Source organism: Phaethon lepturus, unplaced genomic scaffold (genome assembly GCF_000687285.1).
Source record: "Phaethon lepturus isolate BGI_N335 unplaced genomic scaffold, ASM68728v1 scaffold7255, whole genome shotgun sequence".
In the NCBI taxonomy this organism is placed as follows: domain Eukaryota; kingdom Metazoa; phylum Chordata; class Aves; order Phaethontiformes; family Phaethontidae; genus Phaethon; species Phaethon lepturus.
Window position 1 is genome coordinate 17,594 of NW_010541114.1, and position 20,183 is coordinate 37,776.

Below are 20,183 nucleotides of genomic sequence, written 5' to 3' on the forward strand. Positions count from 1 at the left end.
AGCATCGCTGCAAAACCTAGATTCTTAGTTCTCAGAAGGAACAGAATACAACCTTTCTTCCTCCTCCTTAGTTTTTGAACATCTTTTACATACATTTATTACTGTAACAGCTGCAGACTTCACTTGCTTATTAAAACACCTGTTCTAAAAACCTTTTATATTTTTAAAAAGCTCATCCACTTCTCACTGTAGTAAAATAACGTATCAAATGCAGAGAAAACAAGCAGAATAACAAAAATTCTGGAAAAGCCTACATAATTAGGAATGCAAGGAAAAGTAGCAAACTTAAAGCAGCATCTGATGATTAGCAAGGAATGAAGTGGCTTTCAGAGGGCTGCCAGTATTTGCAGTTCATGGGGTTTTCTAGGATCTTAGAATACTCAGGTGTATCTGAATTGCCAAGAGACAGCGGCACATGAACTAGGCCTATTTACCACAACTTTGTAAGTTCATATCCCCTTCACAGAATCACAGAACAACTGAAGTTGAAGGGACCTCTGGAACTCATCTTGTCCAACCCCCTGCTCAGGCAGGGCCACCTACAGCCAGGTACCCAGGCGCACATCCAGACAGCTTTCAATCCTCTATAAGCCCTTGCAGACCTGTATCCAAGAGGTACAAGCACAGACAGTATTTCTTCCATTTCTCCGTTCTTTTTCTGTAAATGCTGTTATTTAAAATTTGATCATGAGGGAAAAGCTGAACTGAGGGAAACAATTAAGGACACATAGGCTTTTCTCTAAAGTATAAAGTTTCCAATATTCTGAAATAACAGAAGTTAAAGCAACTGCTTGCTATCTTTGATTTCAGGCAACTGTGAGAGATCCTTCCTTTTGAATATAGAAGGCAGACAGATGATCCGCTTTTCTGTAGAAATTTCCAGCCACAGCTTTCTCCTTTCCAGCACACATGACTGCAATTCAACTTATCAGCCAGGTGGAAGGACTCTACAAGTGGAAATTTTGTGTCTACAACAAGAATATCAATCTCATCCTCTTCACCAAATGCACATTCTTCTCCTATACCTGCCAGCCTTTTCTTTTTTCTTTTATGCAGTGTATTCACACCCTTATATAAATGCTCTGACTCCCCCCCTTCAAAAACCAAGATTACTAAAAATGAAATGAAGCAGCTTCCGTATAGAAAAAGTTATATTTACAGTTTTATTTAGCAGAGTTAAAGAGCGAACAATTTTAACACTGTTGTTGACAAGTGTTTTTACACAAAGTTGCCAAGATCTAATAAGTTATTGTACAGAAATATCGGGCATAAGGCAATAATCCTGACCAGCCCATTAGATATCACCCTATCCCTGAAGAGCAGAGCTGATAAAGGTGGTAGAAAATTTAGACTGATTGACTCAATTTCCAAAAATTAGACAGAGACGATGAAAACAAGGTTCCACTCTGGAGTATATGTTTAACATCTGCAGATGAAGGAATTTCTAAAGCACGCAAAATGCAAAGACAATTCCTGTTTCCAAGAGAACATTCAGTGCTTTGAATCAAAGAATGCTATGTCCATACACAGTGGTCAGTACATGACTATGGCAACACACAGATGGTAAAAGATTAAAAACAGGATTAGAATTTTTTCCATTCCATGTCATCAGGAGGATTTACTTCTACCTTCCTTTTACCAACATCAGACCAGTTGGTGCTCAGAACTGTGCCTCCAGACTCCATCTGCAATATGAGAGAAAGCTTGTTTAGTTTTCTAGAGGAATTCTAGCAATACAAAAGCGACATTTCTTAGAGCAGATAAAGACATTCTCAAGAAAGGTGAAGAATTTAGCTTCATGTAGAAGAAAGTTACACAGGAATTCTGTGTATATATAGAATAAAATTTGACAAAGCCATCATTCCATAATCTTTAGCCCAACAATACTTTTATCAGTACTGGGCACAATGAGATGTTATTTCATTAACAAGAGGCTTTTAAGAGATCAGTCAGGTCCTTGCATATGAAGTCTACAAATAAAAGGAACCAGATATAAACAAATTAAAGGAATTTGATCCTTTCACTCATGGCAACTCTTCAAGCTTTAGGTGAGCCAAAACCTGTATTTCCTTTGATAACACTGACTTTGAAACAGAGACCAGTGACAAAGCACAACTTTGGACTTAGTCACATTCATTAGTGTACAACACTGTAGCTTTCAGCAAGACTTGTTATACCAGTATCTCCCACAGAACCACTGCCATTCATTATAGGCCCAAGGTTTTGGTAGCTACAGGCTTCCTTGTTCACACACAGTTTAGTAAATTGTGTCAGTGTGCAAAAGTTTTTTCTTCGGGGAAAAAGAATGAAGACTTACAAATGATTTGTTCATGGCACGTTTCACTTCATCTGTACCATCTGAATAAATCTGCTGGAAGAGTTTATTTAAAGCAGCATCTCCTTCTAACTTCTCATTCTTTTCCTCTTCTTTGATTTCAACTACCAGTTTGTCCCAGTTCCTCGTATAGTGAGAGGATGATGGATATAAGTGCTGGGTATCTGAAATCAAAAGTGTTAGTTAACTAAGCATTTTCTCGTGATTTTTAGAGCAGCAGAGAACACAGACATGCGTATCTGATGAATCAGAGATGATAATGCAATATGAATCAGAAAATGCAAATTAATTGCTCCTTACTGATATAAGCACTACAGTAACAAAAATAAAGGAAATTAAGAAATGCTAGGGACTATGTTCAGCAGCTGCAAAAGTTTATCTTTAAGTAAGCTAAATTATGTAAATCTGTTATCCAACAACAACAAAAAAAAGGTGGATAACAGCAACACAAATAATTAAAGTCAAAACGAGGCAATAAGATGTCAATAAGAAAAAAAACCAACCAAACACCAGCAGCCTAGAGCTAGAGGAAAATTTAAGCTAAATTTAAAAAATATCTGAAACCAATAAATCAGGAAATTCAAATTCTCTCAAAGACAGATTGTTAATCTGTCTTGAAAAACACTGCAAAAGCATTACTTTGCAAGAGAGATGGAATACTTAAATAAATACTACTTAGTTATTTAAGCAACGATGGAGGCATAACAGTGCATAGAACTGCAAAACAGTGACGAAAACAGACAGTCAAACAGATAAGCCCAGAGGAATTCATGACAAGCATGATTCCTTAACAATCCATCAGATTAATGGAAGTTATGACTAAATTTAATACCTAAATTTTAGTAATGCCCTGCAGACTTTTTCTGTCAATTCTTGGCAGCAAAAACAAGACTATTAGGCTTTTCATTGTGATTCAGTTGTGATTTTATTAACAGTATTTAACACCAAAAATATTATTAATAACTGCAAGGAACGTAATACAAATAAACCATTTAATACTTAACAGTTCAGAGAACAAACCTGGTGTAAATTGCTTTAATTTAGGAGAATCTCCCTGGTCCTCCAGCTTTTCCCATCTTACGGCTTCTGGCTTCTTCATTTTTATCTCAACCTACAAAACACAAGACAAAGAACAAATTAATCCAGATGGCAAACAGTTCTGCCAAATAGTTTCAAAGTAGTTGGATCCTGTAGCAGTAAGAAAATAAATACATTTGTTTTTACAAACACAGTCTCTAATGTGTTTATATAGCCTATATAAAGCCTATATTTTAGCAAAATTTACCTACAAGATTAAGTTACATGACTTCAAGTCACATGTCAACTGAGCTCTTACATGGCTGCATAGCTTTTGTATCAGACTTTTACCCTTTTGTTTAGTACCACTTTCTTTCTTTCACTTACTATTCACTTGATACTTTTTGTAAATTATGGCATCCCAAAAGTAATGATCAGTCCCAATGTCTCTACACTGCCAGGCACCAAGGTATTCAAGCATCCCTTTCTTGACAGTCAGCTTTAAGAATTAAATAGCACTTCTGAAGGACTGCAAAATCCAACCTCTTCTAGGTTTACATTTCATCCACCAAAAAAATTTCGTATTTGATGTGTAGTACACAAAACTGCGAAACACCCTGGGACTACGCACATCTTCCCACTGGAGAAATTCAGAAGCTGTATTCATTTGGTTCAATGAATACACACTTATGGAGAAAACTGTCTAGTATTCATTGACAAAACTGGCAATTAAAAAGGGAGATGGTTGCAATTATCATGGTAGAAACAAAATCAAGTGAAGTATGTCATGCCCTATTCACAACTACATATAATTTCTTTAGACAACCATATTGAAATTTTTTTGTAATTAACCTTATCCTTTGGTGACAGGGTTACAAAGTTGCAAAACAATGTCTGCAAAACAAGGACTGTCTAATGTCACCCCAAGTGACAAATTCACTTGAGAAAATGTCACAAAGTTCATATGATGCTATTAACTGACATCAGTACTTGCTAAACTTGAGCAGTTCCTTATTTGTGAACAGCTCGGCAGGCGCGAGTTCTTAGTTCTACCTAAAGCCACTGTAACCTGGGGATCCCTGCAGACCCAAGAACAAAGGCACCTCTGTAAAAGCTAACCCTAGAGATCCTAGCAGCAAGCTCCTTGCACAGCATCACGTTGATCTGAAATTTGAACTTAATTTAATCCATTCTTCAAATCAGTCATTGGTAAGCAACAGACTGAGATACCTTATAAAAATAAAGAAATGAGCTCATTTAAGTTTCAAGGCTTCCATGTTTGCAATCATGTTGCATTTTAAGAAACGGAATATTCAATTACGATTGCTTCTTTTTATTCCCCCACCCCTGGGAAGCTACCATTTCCCTAGACAATGTTAAATACTTATTTTCCACCACAAACTTGTACTTGAGAACAACAAAAAGTTTCAGACATGAGGGATGGAATGCCCTTCAAGGCAAGGGAGAGTTTAAGTAAATTTGTAAGTCCAACACCCACATGTATTTGACTTCCCACTCCACATGTTTGTTGGACTTCTGACATTTTTAGCAACTTTAGGAATCACAAATTAAGTATCAAGGTATCAGTTTTTAAAATAGTGAAAGTCACAGTCACAGAACCAAAAGTAATAAGATAAAAATTAAATGTTGTATTACTCTGGTTGCTCAACCTACTGTCCCTAAAGGCCTGCATTCCAGAGTTTAATAGTGCAATCTGCAAAGATACAGAGATTTCTGATTAAACTATGCAGAAGCAGCATTCAAACTGTGCCAATAATTAATCTTCAGTAAAACTACATAAGTAAGCCAAGCTTCCTTCACTGGCCTCTAAAAACAGTTTGGACATGACTACCTTAGAGTTCATTTTTGAACACCTACACTCATAAACCTAATCCTTTGTGATTAACTTAAGGAAGCTAAAAAATTGTGTATCTATATATAAGACAAACAAGCAGTTCCACGAGTGCCAGAACTAGCAGTTGGGGTTTTTTGGTTTGTTTTTATTTCCCCCCCCAATGGATTTGGATCTCATGAGTCAAACATTTAAGTTAAATAGCCACTTACAAAAGGCACTAATTAGTTGCAAGTGAAACATGAGTATTAATTTAAAACAACATGGCTCTCCTCTGCTTCTATGTAACTCTTTTCAACCTGAAGAAACTGTATTATCAATTCAGTTGCACATTTAAGTTAAGGAGCCCTTAATTTTAAGATTTTTGTACTCTGTTTATTAGTGCATCCCCTCCCTCCCACCGTGATCTATTTAACAACAACAACAGAGTTAAATGTTTGGTACTGAGACTGCTCTTCAATTTCTCTTCTGTTTGTTTCTTCCTTTGCTATCTCCTCTTACCCTTATGCTTCAGGCTTTCCACCAGTATATCTTTCAGTATCTCAAATACAGGCTATTTCATCCACACCAAGAATGATCTCTAATGCAATATAACGCTTAACGAGAGCTACTCAACATGGACTTTTTTCTTCTCAGAATACTATCCTCCTCAAAGAACCCTACCTTTGACTATTCAGAGTACTCTGCCCATGCATAAAACAAAGAAAAAGAGGAAGATCTTTACTTCTGCTGCCCCAGTAATCCCCCTCTCCTTTTTCAATCTGCTAGTTCTTACACCTTCCTCCCTGAAACTGTCCCTAAGCTGGTACTACATGACAAACATCTCCTAAGGAAAAGGAAATGCTACAAACTAATTCCCAGTGTAAGATGCAGATTTCTTAAATCTAAACCATTTAGACCCTGCCAAACTAGAAGTATAGACAGCTGAAAAATTGAGGCAGAATGTATTTGACATGATTAAACCTCCACCCAATCTACTCCATCCACTTCAATTGAAGTTACTCATTAGGCAAAGTGGCAGGCAGAAGCAAAACTAGGGAAATCATTAGTTGTATACCAGTATACAACCACATTTTCCAAAAATATAAAGCTATAAAATTCTGCTTGTGAAGGCGCCTGTTTCTTCAACTTGAGAGCTTTATTTGATCTAAGGAGAAAGAACTTTTTGAGCCCCAATTATGTGCACAAACAGCAATAAATACATTTTAATGAACATTTTAAAGCAGATACTGATAGCTATCACACAGACAAGTAACATATCAGTATGGACATTTGTGTCATATTTAACACAAAAGTTCTGTTAGCTTTTTCTTCTTTGAGAAAAAAATTCAGTACTCAGGCAAGAGAAATGCATCAATGCTTCACGAGCTACTTTGATTTAACATATATATTTCGTAAGTGTATGTCTGTGTGCCTCGTGCCAACTTCAGAATAAAAGACAGGAAAAGTTCCTTGCAAATTAAATGCTTTGCATGCCACTTAAGAACAAGCCTAATTCCTCAGCCTCTCCTCGTAGCTTATGCCATGTGGCCACCTGACCATCTCAGCAGCCCTCCTCTAGGACATGCTCCACTACGTTAGTGCCTTTCTTGCATTAGGAAGTCCAAAACTGAACACAGTACTCTAGATGTACGACAAGTTCCAACATGGAAATAACTGACTTACTGTTGTAGTTTCTAAGTTCCCAGTATTTTGGGCTCAAAGTGAGCAAAGCAAAAAGGAAAAGAAACATGGAATGTTGACAGAGTAATTAATGCACTAATTGTTTAAAATACCATCTTGAGAGAAGCCTAACCCTCTGAGATGAGGATTGAATGGGGGATTCATCATCTAGAAGAGACTCCATCCGCAGTAAAAGGATACAGAGAAGTTTCTGCTCACAGAATTTTCTAGTCATAAAAGTAATTGATTTTTTAAAACCATAAGAGATTTAGATAAGTTTGTTTGCAGCTTAATACAAGTGCTAGCTATCAGAAAATATGCCACAGAGTTACTCTCAGAAGCTATTCTAAACTATTTCATTGGTAGTGCAGGGACACAAAAACCCCGTACTTTAAGATGACTGGCATAAAAGAGCATTCGTTCTATTTTAAGAAAGAATTTCTCCCCTTAGCCACAGATAAACACAACGCTAGTTAGCCAACATTAATTTTCTAAGTAGAAGCTTACTGTTAAAAAGCCCAAACTTCTGACAAACTAGATTTCATTTGAAATTACATTCTGGGACAGACATTGCCAGTTTAACTGAGACACATTAAAAGGGAAAGAATTTTTATCTTCCTTCTTCGAAGAATTTTCTGATGTACACTGACAAGTTACAGGAGTATTTTCTAATTTCTACTGTGTTCTATATTTTAGAGTCCATGCTAAGGGAAAGTTCACTTACCACTAGCAAATTTGTGTCAAGTTCTGACAAGAGGCATGAAGGAAATCAGAACTGGCAAAGCTTAAGCACTAGTTCAGCCATTAATTTTAAGATGTATCAAAAAATACCCTTTTAAATTCTGATGTTTTGCTATATTAAACACAAGAAAATGAGAATTCAGGGCTTCCAGTGAACTACATAGTTATTTACTGAACTACTGACTGCTTTGTCCAAGTTGTAAAATTTAAATGTTTAGAGTTGTCATTTTGCAATCATCTCATGTATTTTGTTACCTAAATTTAAGGGTAGGACAAAATAGCACATCTTCTAAAAATGTATGACATATTCAAACTTAACTCTAAGATAACAGGCACATACAGTTTTGGTATCCTAGTTATTCAAAGACCTTTTATACATTGCTTATATTCTGAATTCCAAGATCTTTGGTCCATAAATTTAAACAAAATATACTGAAATGAAAATAACTCTACAGTGTTATCACAAATAAATGATAAATATGAAATTTATTCTGTAGACAATATATTGCAACAGAAAGGACTTAGCATGCACCTTTCAGTTTCTTTGTCAGCTATGTACTATGGAGAACTGAGTGCAAAACAGTCAAAGTTTCCACCTCACTGATATTACATAGCAGCCACTTGTTAAAATTTTCAATTTTAGAGAAGGAGACAGCAATGCAGATTGTTTAGGTATCCTAAAGCTCTTTGTCACCACATCCTCAATGCCAACCATCTTCTCTTAAGACAGAAAAACCCTTATGCAGAGTTTTCTTTTATGTATTTACATAATGCATGGGTGCGGAATTATATGCCTGTTTAAAAGATAGTTCTCAGAGTATTAGCAAGTTTAAATGTCTCACACCCAACTGAAGAAGAAAAAATAAAAATCAAACTTATTTTGAGCCAAGTAAGTGTCATACGAATCATTGGGAAGGTTTCTTTATGGTCTAGCCAGGAAATTGCTCCAACTAGCCCTGCCTAAGAGATGCAAGAAATTCCAGAAAAACATCCAACTCTTATCTTAAATATCAGTTTATAATTTTCAGAAAACACTCAAGAATATATATTGGAGATATGTATCTGCATGAAGGCCTCACAGAGAAAACAAGTACATGAGAGCAGAGAAGTCTGCATTCAAGTGTCTGCAAGCAATTTAATGAAAATATCCAAAATGAGAAAGTATCTTTTAAGGATCAGACTGCAACAGTAAGAACCGGCTTTAGTTAAAATAAATCTGTTCTTCTGTTTATCTATTTGTGCATATTTGCCTCTGAATAGAGGCTCTGACGACAGTCCAAGAGTGTGTGAAACAGTTTCACTCTTTGCCTTTTCCTTTACATTTAGCAACAGGCATCAATGTGCTTTTCCAGTAAGCTGCACAGAGTATTTCAGAGTTTGCAAGGCAAAATGTTGGTCTGACGAAAAGAAACATTCCACTGATGCACACTACCATATTCTTGGCATGAAGCTGCTGAGAGTGTGCTTCTACCTCTGACATCTCTATGAAGTAACAAATGTCAACTGTAAAAGAAGCTGAGGATTTCTAACACTTCCCGTTTGCAGTGCAACTTTGATCTCTAATTAAAAGACAGTTCTAGGATAAAGAAACCACTTTTTACCACTTTTTCAAATGGCTCTAATTTGCTGCAAGTCATCGCTTGCAAAAAGCCCAAACCACTAAAAGTGAAAACTCACTGTAATTGTCCTCAGACTATTTGTAGATGCATGAGCAGAGAGGAAGAAAATGAGAAAACACTAGCTCAAGTTTCCTTCAAGTTCCTGAGGACACATGTTAGAAGTACGTACTCATCCTCACTCTCCTCCTTCTAGGTCTAATGAGATGAAAACCCTGAGCAGCACCTAGAACAGAAGACCTAAAGAAACTGATCACATTACACAAGTTTCCAACAGAACATGGAAGAATAGTCCCCTGGAATCCCAAATTCACTGATCGATAGACTGAACAGAAGAAGGAAAAGAAAGCGAGGCCGATTGTGAACAGAGAACGGTTTCAGAACATTACAAATCCTTACACTATTTGTGCATTTCTACTTTCCTGACATATTTTCTGGACAGAGGAAGACCAGCTAGTTTTGTCTTAAAAATATTCAGTCACTCATTTCAAGTTTTTATGTCTTTTTCCTTTTATGAAGGGAGCACGATGATATTACACACAGTGAGTTACAAGGTAACTGCACGCAGTCAACTTCCAAAGCGCGAACTTGCTCCAGCCTTTACATTTTGGCTCCCTCTTCTGGAAATAAGTAAAAAACCAAGTAGCACCACTAATGGATACCTTCCTCCTGTTAACTGCTGAATAAAACCTGCAGTTGTCAGCATGGCATACTTTTTCCCCACTTAACCTGACACCCGAATGCAACTGAGGATGACCACCAAAATACACAAAATCCAACCTGTTGTGTACAAAGCCATGCTACATACGAAGACCAGATCAGCTTCCATTTCTAAGAGACAAATCTCAAATGTATACAGTGCTTCTGGAACTGCTGTTACCTTTCGCTTGATCAGATTACTATAGGAAGGTTTCTCTAAGCAGACACCCTCAACAGATGGGGAGTACAACCAATAACATCAATTGATCTAGTTATGATCTATCAGCTATGCTATTCATGTACAAGAAAAAAAAATATTGGCAACAGAGATTAAAGACATCATTCTCTTCCACAGAATAGCTATGCATTATAGAGCAATTGCCTCAAGGGAAGGACTCAATATAGTTGCGTTCAGCATTTTCTCACATGCACTCTAAGTTGAGGCCTTAGATCATTAGAATTATATGCTGAACACCAGGTAATTCTAAGTAACACACAACTAAATGTGAACAGGAACCATAATCAACTCAAAGCTGAATGTGCAAGTAGTGATACCTATTAAATAGCAAATAAACTTTTGAATTAGGTAAAAAAAAGTCTCCAAGCACGGCAGTAACACATACAGCCACTATTAAAGGCAGTCTGTACCATCTGCAAAACTACTGACAATTAGAGAATACACAATATTAAGGATGCATAACAAAGAGATTAAGATTTTTATCTCAAACCTGGACTTCACCTACGCATTATGCTGTTCTTGAGTCAATGTCAAGTGTTTTTACCTCTTCTAGTTCACAGCTTGAAGTTAAGAGTCTGCAGATTATGAACACCAATTTACTTCTGCACACACAGAAACCCTTCAAAGACCTCCAAACATCTATCTATGCTACCTCTGGAAAAGAACAGACCTAGCGAATGGTACAAACAGGGACTTTGTATTTCAGAGATAGACACAGCATGGATTTATTGAAAGGTATAATTTCTATTTCATTGCTAGGAAAGAAACAATTCTTAAAGGTATCAATTGCATTCTTCCCCACTGCTAACATTCCCTGAAAGAAACAATCCCAGAGTCTGTAAGTTCTGTCTGCTCTTTCCAGTTATTTTAGAATTTGTAATTCTGCAAAATACAATTAAGGCTATTTTCTCCTCCTGAATTTGCATCTTTACCTTGATTTCTTTGTATTTGTCAAGTGATGATGAATTTCAAGCAGTATTGAGAAATCCCTCTCCAGCTTCTCTTAGTTACCAAAACATGCAGAATTGTTCTATTATCTGCCAGTTCTGTTGTTTCATCCTCTATTCATTACATTTATTAGTTTTATGAAGTTCATGGGAAACCTAAACTATCCATCACATAACCTGCCCATACATTCCACTCTGTTTCCTTATATATTTCCTCAAATAATTGGAAAATAAAGACCAGACTCTTCATTGCCCAGTGAAGACTATATGATGTTAATGGAAACATGGCTCATGCATTCAAAGCAGCAATAGAAAATAAAGCAGTGTGAACACATGCAGTTATTCTTATCTGAAATTATTAATCCACAAGAACCGATCTGTTCCCATCCCATGAAAAAACAATTTCTTTAGGACAGTGTAGCCAAAAGTTCATGTAACTGGGAAGATAATGAGATTATGTCTTTATTTCCAAGTCCCTACAAAAGGGCTTCATGTTAACAGTACACAATAATTTATAAAGAGTTTGAGAAGCTCTAAACAATAAGATTAATAAGTTTATTCGAAGTAATAACTGCGTATTTTCCATACCACTCATAATAACAAAGCACATACAGAAAACTTTTGAAAAAATAAATCTGAATTTCTAGTATCCAACCGCTAAGACTGCACCATTCCTTTAAAGAACTTAATGTTTTTCAAAGTAAAATATTCTAAGCCTTTAAAGAAGTCTGCATGCTTAACATAGATCTACTTTTAATTTTTTTTTTCCCAGCCAGACTCCATCTGCTGGTCAGAACCAGAATTAGCTGGGGCATCATTTAAATTGTATTCCTTCGCTATGCCTTCACAGATGTCCTTATTCTATTTTTTTCTGCACAAGGAAGAACATGTTGAAGAACTGATTTCTGCTGTTAGAACACCTCCTGTGTTCTCTCTTTCCCCATTTTGTCTCAAAAATAGTGTCTCACAACTATATAGGAACAGTAACATTTGGAAACAAATGCAAAATATTTACAATTCAGACACTGCCTGAACATAACCACAGCTTTTCAGACCACTTTAGTAGTCTAGCACCTGATTTAGATTGAGGTTCCTAGAGAGTATTCCACAGATTTACCCAGGCTAGAGAAGGTGGCATAGAAAGACAAAGTCAAATCCATTTCAACGGTGCTCAGTAGCATGCAGATGCTTCACAAATGTAATAGTAAACTTCAAGACAAATGAAAAGCATAACATGAGCTAGATAGGAACATGAGCTAGATAGGAACATAAACCGGACCTCACAGTTACTCCTCTTGACAAGGTCCGTGCCCATTCCACTCAAATTTATATAAATACTAATGAAAAGCGTAACATGAGCTAGATAGGAACATAAAGCAAACCGGACCTCACAGTTACTCCTCTTGACAAGGTCCGTGCCCATTCCACTCAAATTTATATAAATACTAATGCACTAGCAGATTTTCTACATACTTCGAGAACTCAGCTTATCTCCCGCAGAGTAAGAGCTCATGTGACTCAATCACAAAACCTCCCCAGCTTCTTTAGTGCAAGGAGTGGAAAAACAAGACCAACTTTCTATGCAATCCTCTCAGACCATCTTGAAGTCTCTCTTCCCAGAAGCAATTAAAGAACTATTATAGGTACCTTTCCGAGAAGGGAACAGGTAAAATGGAACATAAGAACACAAAGGAGTTTCCAAAAGCTCTGCAGAACCATTGCTGAACTACAAGGAAAGAATTAACAATACATTACTGCTTCAGAGATTCAGGCTTGGCTCTATGGACAAAACTTATGTCTGTCTGTGCATTATACCAACAAGATACGCCATGCCAGACCACAGTCAGTTTCTTGTTTTTCTATACCTGTAACATAGAAGAAACAAAATGCTGAGACGAAAGCATTCTCTCTCACACCATGCAGTTTTCAAGTGTCTCCAAGCAAGCATTATTTCGAGGAACCGTGTGGAATAGACCCTCTTGAAAACCCAAGAACAGTTAACTGCATGGCTAACATTTACCAGCAAGAAAATGTCATGAAAGGGTAAAGATTATTTCAACACTGAAATCCTCAATGTCTGATGTTTATTTCTTGGGCACACAAAGATAACTGCTTCTTAAGGCAAATACTGGCTCACAGAAGTTTAGTAGAAAGGTGTTCATACTTCGCTAATACCTGAATTTTAAGTGAAGACCACAGTCTTTCTACAGCAACAGATAAAAGCATCCTCAACATAACTGTCATTTGCACTTGAGTAAGCACCATCATATTACGATTTCTGATATTTGCACAAGTTTAAAAAGCCTCCCGCTGGCTGAAATGCACCTTGGAGAAAGAAAAAGCAATTCTGTATGAAAAGCAAGATATTATGACCGTTGCAGAGAGACAAGACAATAGAGCAGAAACATTTTCAACATCAGAACAGTCAAAGAAATAATTTACACTTTAAGAAACTTACCTTTGTTGAAAGCACTTTAAATGTACTTTGCTCGGGCACTACAGAATGAAGAAGAACAAGCTTTAAGTTGTAGTCTTCACCTGATGGAAGTCTCACTGATGCATTCATCTGTTAACAGTTGAAAACACATCTCTGGTCATCTTTGAGAGCAGTTTTCCATTTCCAAGTAAAAAATTGTCATTTGGCACCAAGATTAAGTGATTAAATTAATGACCCTTCACTAGGGCACTTAAAGCATCAGGCATCAGAATTTCAGATGACACCATTACATTACTGCATTATTGAATTAGGTGTTTCTAAAGTACACTAGAAAAAGAACAGGAGATTTCAATTCTTAGCCAGCAAGTACTCAAAAAGCCTATTATCTTGTCAGCTTGATCTGCATTCTTTGGTGAGAGAATTATATGGCAAATTAAGTATCAACACATTAATAACATAACGTGAAAACAACGTGCAACTTCCCATCTAATACATGCAAACTATGTGGTAAGTGCTCACATAATTTTAACAATCTAAAGCAGATAGTACAACCAAGTTCACGCAATAGTAACTTAGTTGAGAATAAGAACCTAACTCTTCAATATTCTCAGCTAAATTAAACATGAACATGACCGGTACCACATACAGTATTACAGTAGAGAGATTACTGCAATTCCCCGAAATATATATTTTGCTGCTATTAACAATTTTAGTAATGCCCAAACCAAGAAACACCCACCCACCAACATTCATTCTTTTTCTGTAATTGTCCTAAAGCAAGATACAACTCATTCAAACCTATTTTTAGAACACCTTGCCTTTGTCCACTCCTACTCCAGATGCATGCATACTCAAGTATTTTAAGTCCAGATCACATCCTCCCTCACGCCTCCAAACACACAGGCAACTGATAACCAGACATTTGCAGCACACACCACACTACTGCTTGCGTATAAATGCTATGGACACTGCTGTGGCAACAGATCCTGGTTCACTTGATTGGGCACGCACACATCTACAGCATAACTTGTACATAAAAAAAAGTCTCAGGCAGAAGACCTCTTGTACCATTTTTTTCATGCTCTTGCAGCAGATAACCTTCACTGGTTTAATTATTACATCTTAGGTAGTCTAGGGATGCGTATCAATCGCCAACACAAATCACCTCTTTCTCCGAGAACTGCACACTGACATCATCCTTCTGCGCATTCTTGATCATTATAGTCACAATTACTTGGGATTCTGTTTGGTACCAGTCATATCTAAAAACAAACAAACAAACAAAAAAAAACCCCACAGAAAAGGAGACAGAGAGGAAAACCTGGCTGCAAAGAGTTGTACAGAAGAATACCAAAAGCTGAAACAGTACATTGTGTAGTTTAATGGGGGAGAGAAGACATACAGAATTAGATTGCTCCGGTTCGTCTAACAGAGCAGTTGCAGAACTGACAAGGTAAATAGTTAAAGAACAAAGAATCATTTTTAATTAAGAATCATATAAAAATTAGGTCACTTTCTTAACCAATACATTATGTTGTTTACCTTCTGTAAATTAAATGGCACTTTTTAGTTCAGGATGTTAAAAGCATCTCAAAAACATTACCTATACTAGGCACAATGGGCCAGTCTTTGAATTAAGGCCAACATAAGAATTAGAAACAGAAGCCAGAATGCTTACTCTATTCCCCACTCTCCCAGTGAGGCATAATCTCCTGAAAGTACAATTCAGTCTGAACAGACGTGATGACACTTAGAAACATTTCGCTTAGACTGCCATGTTCTAAAGTTACAGAAAAAGAATCATCTTGCTTCTTCAATCCCCAAGTCAAGGAACAGTTATATGACAATTATTTTAATTCTCACAGTAAAGCTAAAGTCAACTTACTTGATCTTTGGTGGCAGAGGTTGCTGCTGTGTATTCTAGTTGAAGAATATTCCATTGGAAAGAAAGTTATATCAGTGTAAGTGAAAATATACCATGAAGTACTACCCAAAGACACAAATCATTTTCATACTGATTGCTCCCCTTTTCTTGATTTATGAGCATTAACATACAGGTGAAGTTCTTCACTGTTCTTCTAGCCATTTATGCCAGATTAAGAATTAAGACGTTTTAATTTACATTCAATATGTCAGTCTGTAGCTCAGAATGCTGGTCAGCCATTTTATATACAGCAGTAAGTTTAGCTTTAACTCATTTTCTTCCTGGGTAAGAAGTATATCTAAGAGACATATGGCGGCTACATTGCTAATCTAAAAGTCATGAAGGAAATCTGAAATAGATCCGAGAACTTAGGATGTAATTTTCAAACATAAAAACCTTTTATCTGTAAGATTTATCTTTACATACACCCACCATGTTTTCTGTACACTTTCCTCCTCTATCCTAGTCTTAAAATGTAAAAAATGGAAGTAACTATGAAAGAGGGAGCAGAACATCCAATGCTAATTCCCATTTTTGTCAAAAAGAGGGGACCAATTTCAATACTTCTTCTAAAGATTTACAATAAAAAAAAGAAACTGAAATCTCAACAAGTTACAGCAGAAAAAAGTCTGCACAAACCACCTGCAAGCTACTGGAAAGTTACCTTCTAGCAGTCACAAGCAATTTAGTATTGACAAGATGAGCTGGTTAATTTGTAGAATTAGGCCACAAACTGCAAGCAAGAAAGTTAAAATTGACTTTAATGAGTACACAGTAATTGCCAGATTTGTATGCCATTCCTAAGTGTTTCCAGGGCTCAAATTTTGCAACCTTGGTCTCAAATAATAGAACATGTTTAGAAAAGTTAAATCCTTCAGAATTGCACGCAATAGAAAAGATTATTTTTAAAGCCTGAAAGTTGTAGGAAACCAGCGAAGTCTAAAAGTATGTTCTAGCTTAACAAAGAAATCGGAAATGTAAATATATTAAGACTTCTTACCATTTCTGTCTGTGATGCTGCAGAAAGAAAAGTTGCACCTTCAGAAAAAGACATATTGAACTTACATGGCATATACTTATTCTAGCTTTCTTCAGTTACTCCAGACATCTGCATTTATTCCAGTTTCAACAGGACAAGAGTTAAAAACATGACAGCTCTACCTCCAGTATTTTGCTTTTATGATAATCTACTTTTTATGCAGACATCAATCAGCAACTTGTGCTAAGGAACAACTGTAATACAAACCTCGTTCTGATTAACAGAAGGAAAAAGCTTTCTATTACTTTCTCTTGCTTATCAGAAACCTATACAGAACTTTTTTAATGAAAGCAACATCACAGCAAACAAAAGTTTTAAAAGTCACTTCCCGCAAGTCTGTACTAGGTTTATCATCCATCCACAGCACAAAGTTTTCTCATCAAATCTGTATCTCATGTTGGCAAACAGTTGGGGAATAAGATGGAAACATGGTCACTTATATGACCTTAAATATACTGTAATACCTGGATCTGAACTGGAGTGTTCAGTATGACCTCTAAACATTTTCTCCTAAAATATTTCAGATTAAATATGTCTGAAAAGAAACAAGCCTTCCCTTGGCTTCTTTATAATGCATACTGCTAAAAGGAGAAAGATTAATTAAAGAAGGATATTTAGTTGTAATTAAGAAATCAGAGGTTTGGGGGGTATCTTTTTTTTTTTTTCCCTCTGAAGTATCAGATAATTAAGAAAATGGCTCAAAATAGAAAAGACAGGGATGAATATTCAAGATAAACCAGGACAACTGATTTGAATCAGACAAAGCACTGCAAAAAGTAATTATGACATTAGAGAAAAGTGTCAATTACAACCTCTTTCCTTGAGAGGGCAGAGGAAGGTGTCACCCAAGATAACTCTTTGCCAATAAGACCATACATGCCGATCACTTACCTGGTTTCTCCAAATAAAAATAAACCTGGCAAAAATGTACTATGAAGTAGAAATTTGTTCATTCCTATACAATAGGGTTCTCCTGCATTTGGTTTTTAGTCAGCAGGTTGGCTTGGATTACTTCTACTGCCCCATTCTCCAGTCTGCACCACAAAGATGGGGGAAGTCAAAACAAGTAGAGGAAAAAACTGAACCAGTTATAGTGTTCTATCTCATTAAAATCCACAGGCAGTTTAAGCACGGTGGATGAGTTCATTGCCAGGGCTGAGAGTTTGCAGGAAGGTATGAGAGGAAACTATAATCACACTCACTGACTACCACGGATAAGACACTAGAGCAGCAATTAGCACCTGACTAAAGCACTCTCTGTATGGAATCAGAGTAAAATCTCCAAATTTCCGCCCCTCTTTCCAACTTTATGTTGTGCAAGACTTGAAAACTGATTTTGCTACTGTTTTTAGAAAGCAAGCTGACACATGCTTCCACAGTTAAAATTAGCTAGCAGCTGTATATGAAAGTGAGTTAAGATTAATGATGATTGTTTGAACTTCAAATAGGTACTCCTCTGTCACAGCTAATTATTACATTAAAAACCCAATATTAATGTTCCTCTAAATCTGAAGTACAGAAGTGTTCAGGATGTATACTGTGAATGAAAGAAGAGATACGAAAAAGTGACTTTTTTTTAAACAAAAAATTATTTTAGTCTAAGTAAGAGATAAGCTGTAAACCTTTGAAAAACCATGACACAGCTTCAAAGCACAGGGCAGGCATATCAAATCCCTTATCACATAAATGTAGTTTCTCTTACCGTTTAGTGTTTCCTCACATCTTTTAATCCAAATTGTAAAGGTATCATCTACATCTAGATGAGATTAAACACAGTAACATTAAAACTCTCCAAGTACTACATGTATTGCATAAAGAACAATTCCTTACAACTGCCAGCTGGAATAAATTCATCCCAAACTCACATGAATTTACTAAAAATGGTATTATTTCCTAGTATCTTCTTGCAACCTCTGTCATTCCAGTTAAGCCTTCAGTGTTTTTATACAATTCTACTATTTAACTCTATTATATTTAATTAATTTCAAATTAATTTGTACGACACTAGATTTTGTCTGAACTGACCCAAATACGCTTTCCAGTCTGCTCAACCTCTATATAACTGCTTCAAAGGCAGAAGTACAGTTTTACACATTTTTCATTATTCTTAAAATTATTTTTTCAAACAGTCACAAAAAAAACACTCAGTCTTTCTAGAGAAATATCAGAAGAGATGGTCTGTTCTGAGGACAACCCAAAGTTGCACAAGTTTTCAAAAACACCAAGTATTTTCTCCTGGTGGTTTCACACAAACTCTACAAATACATCTGAAGTTTCAGGGATGTTAGGAATACTTAGGTGCCAATTCCACTCTATGAATCAAAAACAAAGAAACAAACAAAAAATTCACAGAAAAGTTTAGTAAGACCTTGATATTCTAGGAAGCAAACTCCCCACATAGAAGTGAATTCACTGGAAAATAGCTCAAAAGGTAGCAGTGTAATGACAGAGCGATCATCTTATTTGAACAAAATTCCCAGAAAAATCTTTCACAGTCAGAAAGTAAGAAAGTGGCAACGTTACTGACCAACTACTAAGAACAGCTAAACTTTTTATCTTTTTACAATACAGAGAATTCATACTGAGGGAGTTCACTCAGTTAACTACCCAGCAGAGGACTTGAAGAGGCTCAACAAAGGAGTTCCCAGCAGACATGCATGTAACACCAAATGTGACCCCACTAAAGTTGTAGAAAGTATTCACCCCATCCCCTTCAAATATAAAATGTACATAAATTTTAAGGGGTGCCTTGGGTCTTAAAATTGCTACCCCACTCCGCAAGCCATCTCCTATTCCCATTTCTTCTGCCATCCCTGACAGTCACTTTAAGAGTTATCTAAATTTTAAGCTATGCTACATTTATGTAATCTCTCAGTTGTTGTTAGGAAAAAATAAAAATGCAAATAATATGTCATTATAACATTATATAATAACATTATATAATTGTAATAACATTACAGTACAATCAGTCACTGATTGCAGTCTTTTCTATATTCGTAGAAAGAAGGTATCTCTTTTCAGATGGAATTAACCAAAATTAACTATCAGAGGCTTCTGTTGTGGGATCCAAGGGCTGTCTTCCATTACCTAATGTATACTTAAGGTATTCAGACGGCTGACTGCAGACTGTTGGAAAGGAAACGAGGGAAAGGAACCAAGATGCAGCAAGTTAGTTCTGATTAGGTAAGGAAAATTCTTTACTAAAAGAGGGGTAAAACACTGAAGCAGGTTGCCCAAAGAGGCTGTGGAATCTTCACCCTTGGAGATACTTCAACAATAGCAGGACCTGAGCAAACACATGGAAGTTCAAAGTTAATACTGCTTTTGGCCAGGGCATGGAATTAGATGAGCTCCAGAGCTTCCCCGAAACCTAAATTAATCTATAATTTTAAAACTTAGCACCCATACCCTGAAAAGACTTCCAAGTTTTGCAGCCAGGAACGAAGTTTATTAAACAAAAGGGAAATTAAATAGAATAGGTTAATGAGTCTAAGCAAAGAGAAACTGAGTTGAGCCTCCACTGATCCAGCCTCTGACCTTCAGCAGCAGGTGAGGAATTCTCTTTTTAACTATGGCCTATGACAAGACAGCTATGCAACACAAGCTTTAAAAGAAAGGTCCAGTGTTCTCTTCCCTATCTTCCTAGAAGATTCCCCTTGACAACCACTGCCTCTTT

General features: G+C 36.4%; 1 protein-coding gene across 1 annotated transcript in view; it reads right to left on the bottom strand.

Annotated features, from left to right (window-relative positions):
- Positions 1-1,145: 1,145 nt before the first annotated feature.
- Positions 1,146-20,183, bottom strand: part of SUGT1 (SGT1, suppressor of G2 allele of SKP1 (S. cerevisiae)) — a 23,833-nt gene continuing 4,795 nt past the window's right edge. The window contains exons 4-11 of the mRNA XM_010287630.1: positions 18,210-18,263; positions 16,469-16,485; positions 15,430-15,455; positions 14,710-14,806; positions 13,566-13,673; positions 3,356-3,446; positions 2,318-2,499; positions 1,146-1,685 (exon numbers count right to left, since the gene is read on the bottom strand). Coding sequence (XP_010285932.1) covers positions 1,584-1,685; positions 2,318-2,499; positions 3,356-3,446; positions 13,566-13,673; positions 14,710-14,806; positions 15,430-15,455; positions 16,469-16,485; positions 18,210-18,263 — 677 coding nt within the window. The 3' untranslated portion in view covers positions 1,146-1,583. The remainder of the gene's footprint in view (positions 1,686-2,317; positions 2,500-3,355; positions 3,447-13,565; positions 13,674-14,709; positions 14,807-15,429; positions 15,456-16,468; positions 16,486-18,209; positions 18,264-20,183) is intronic.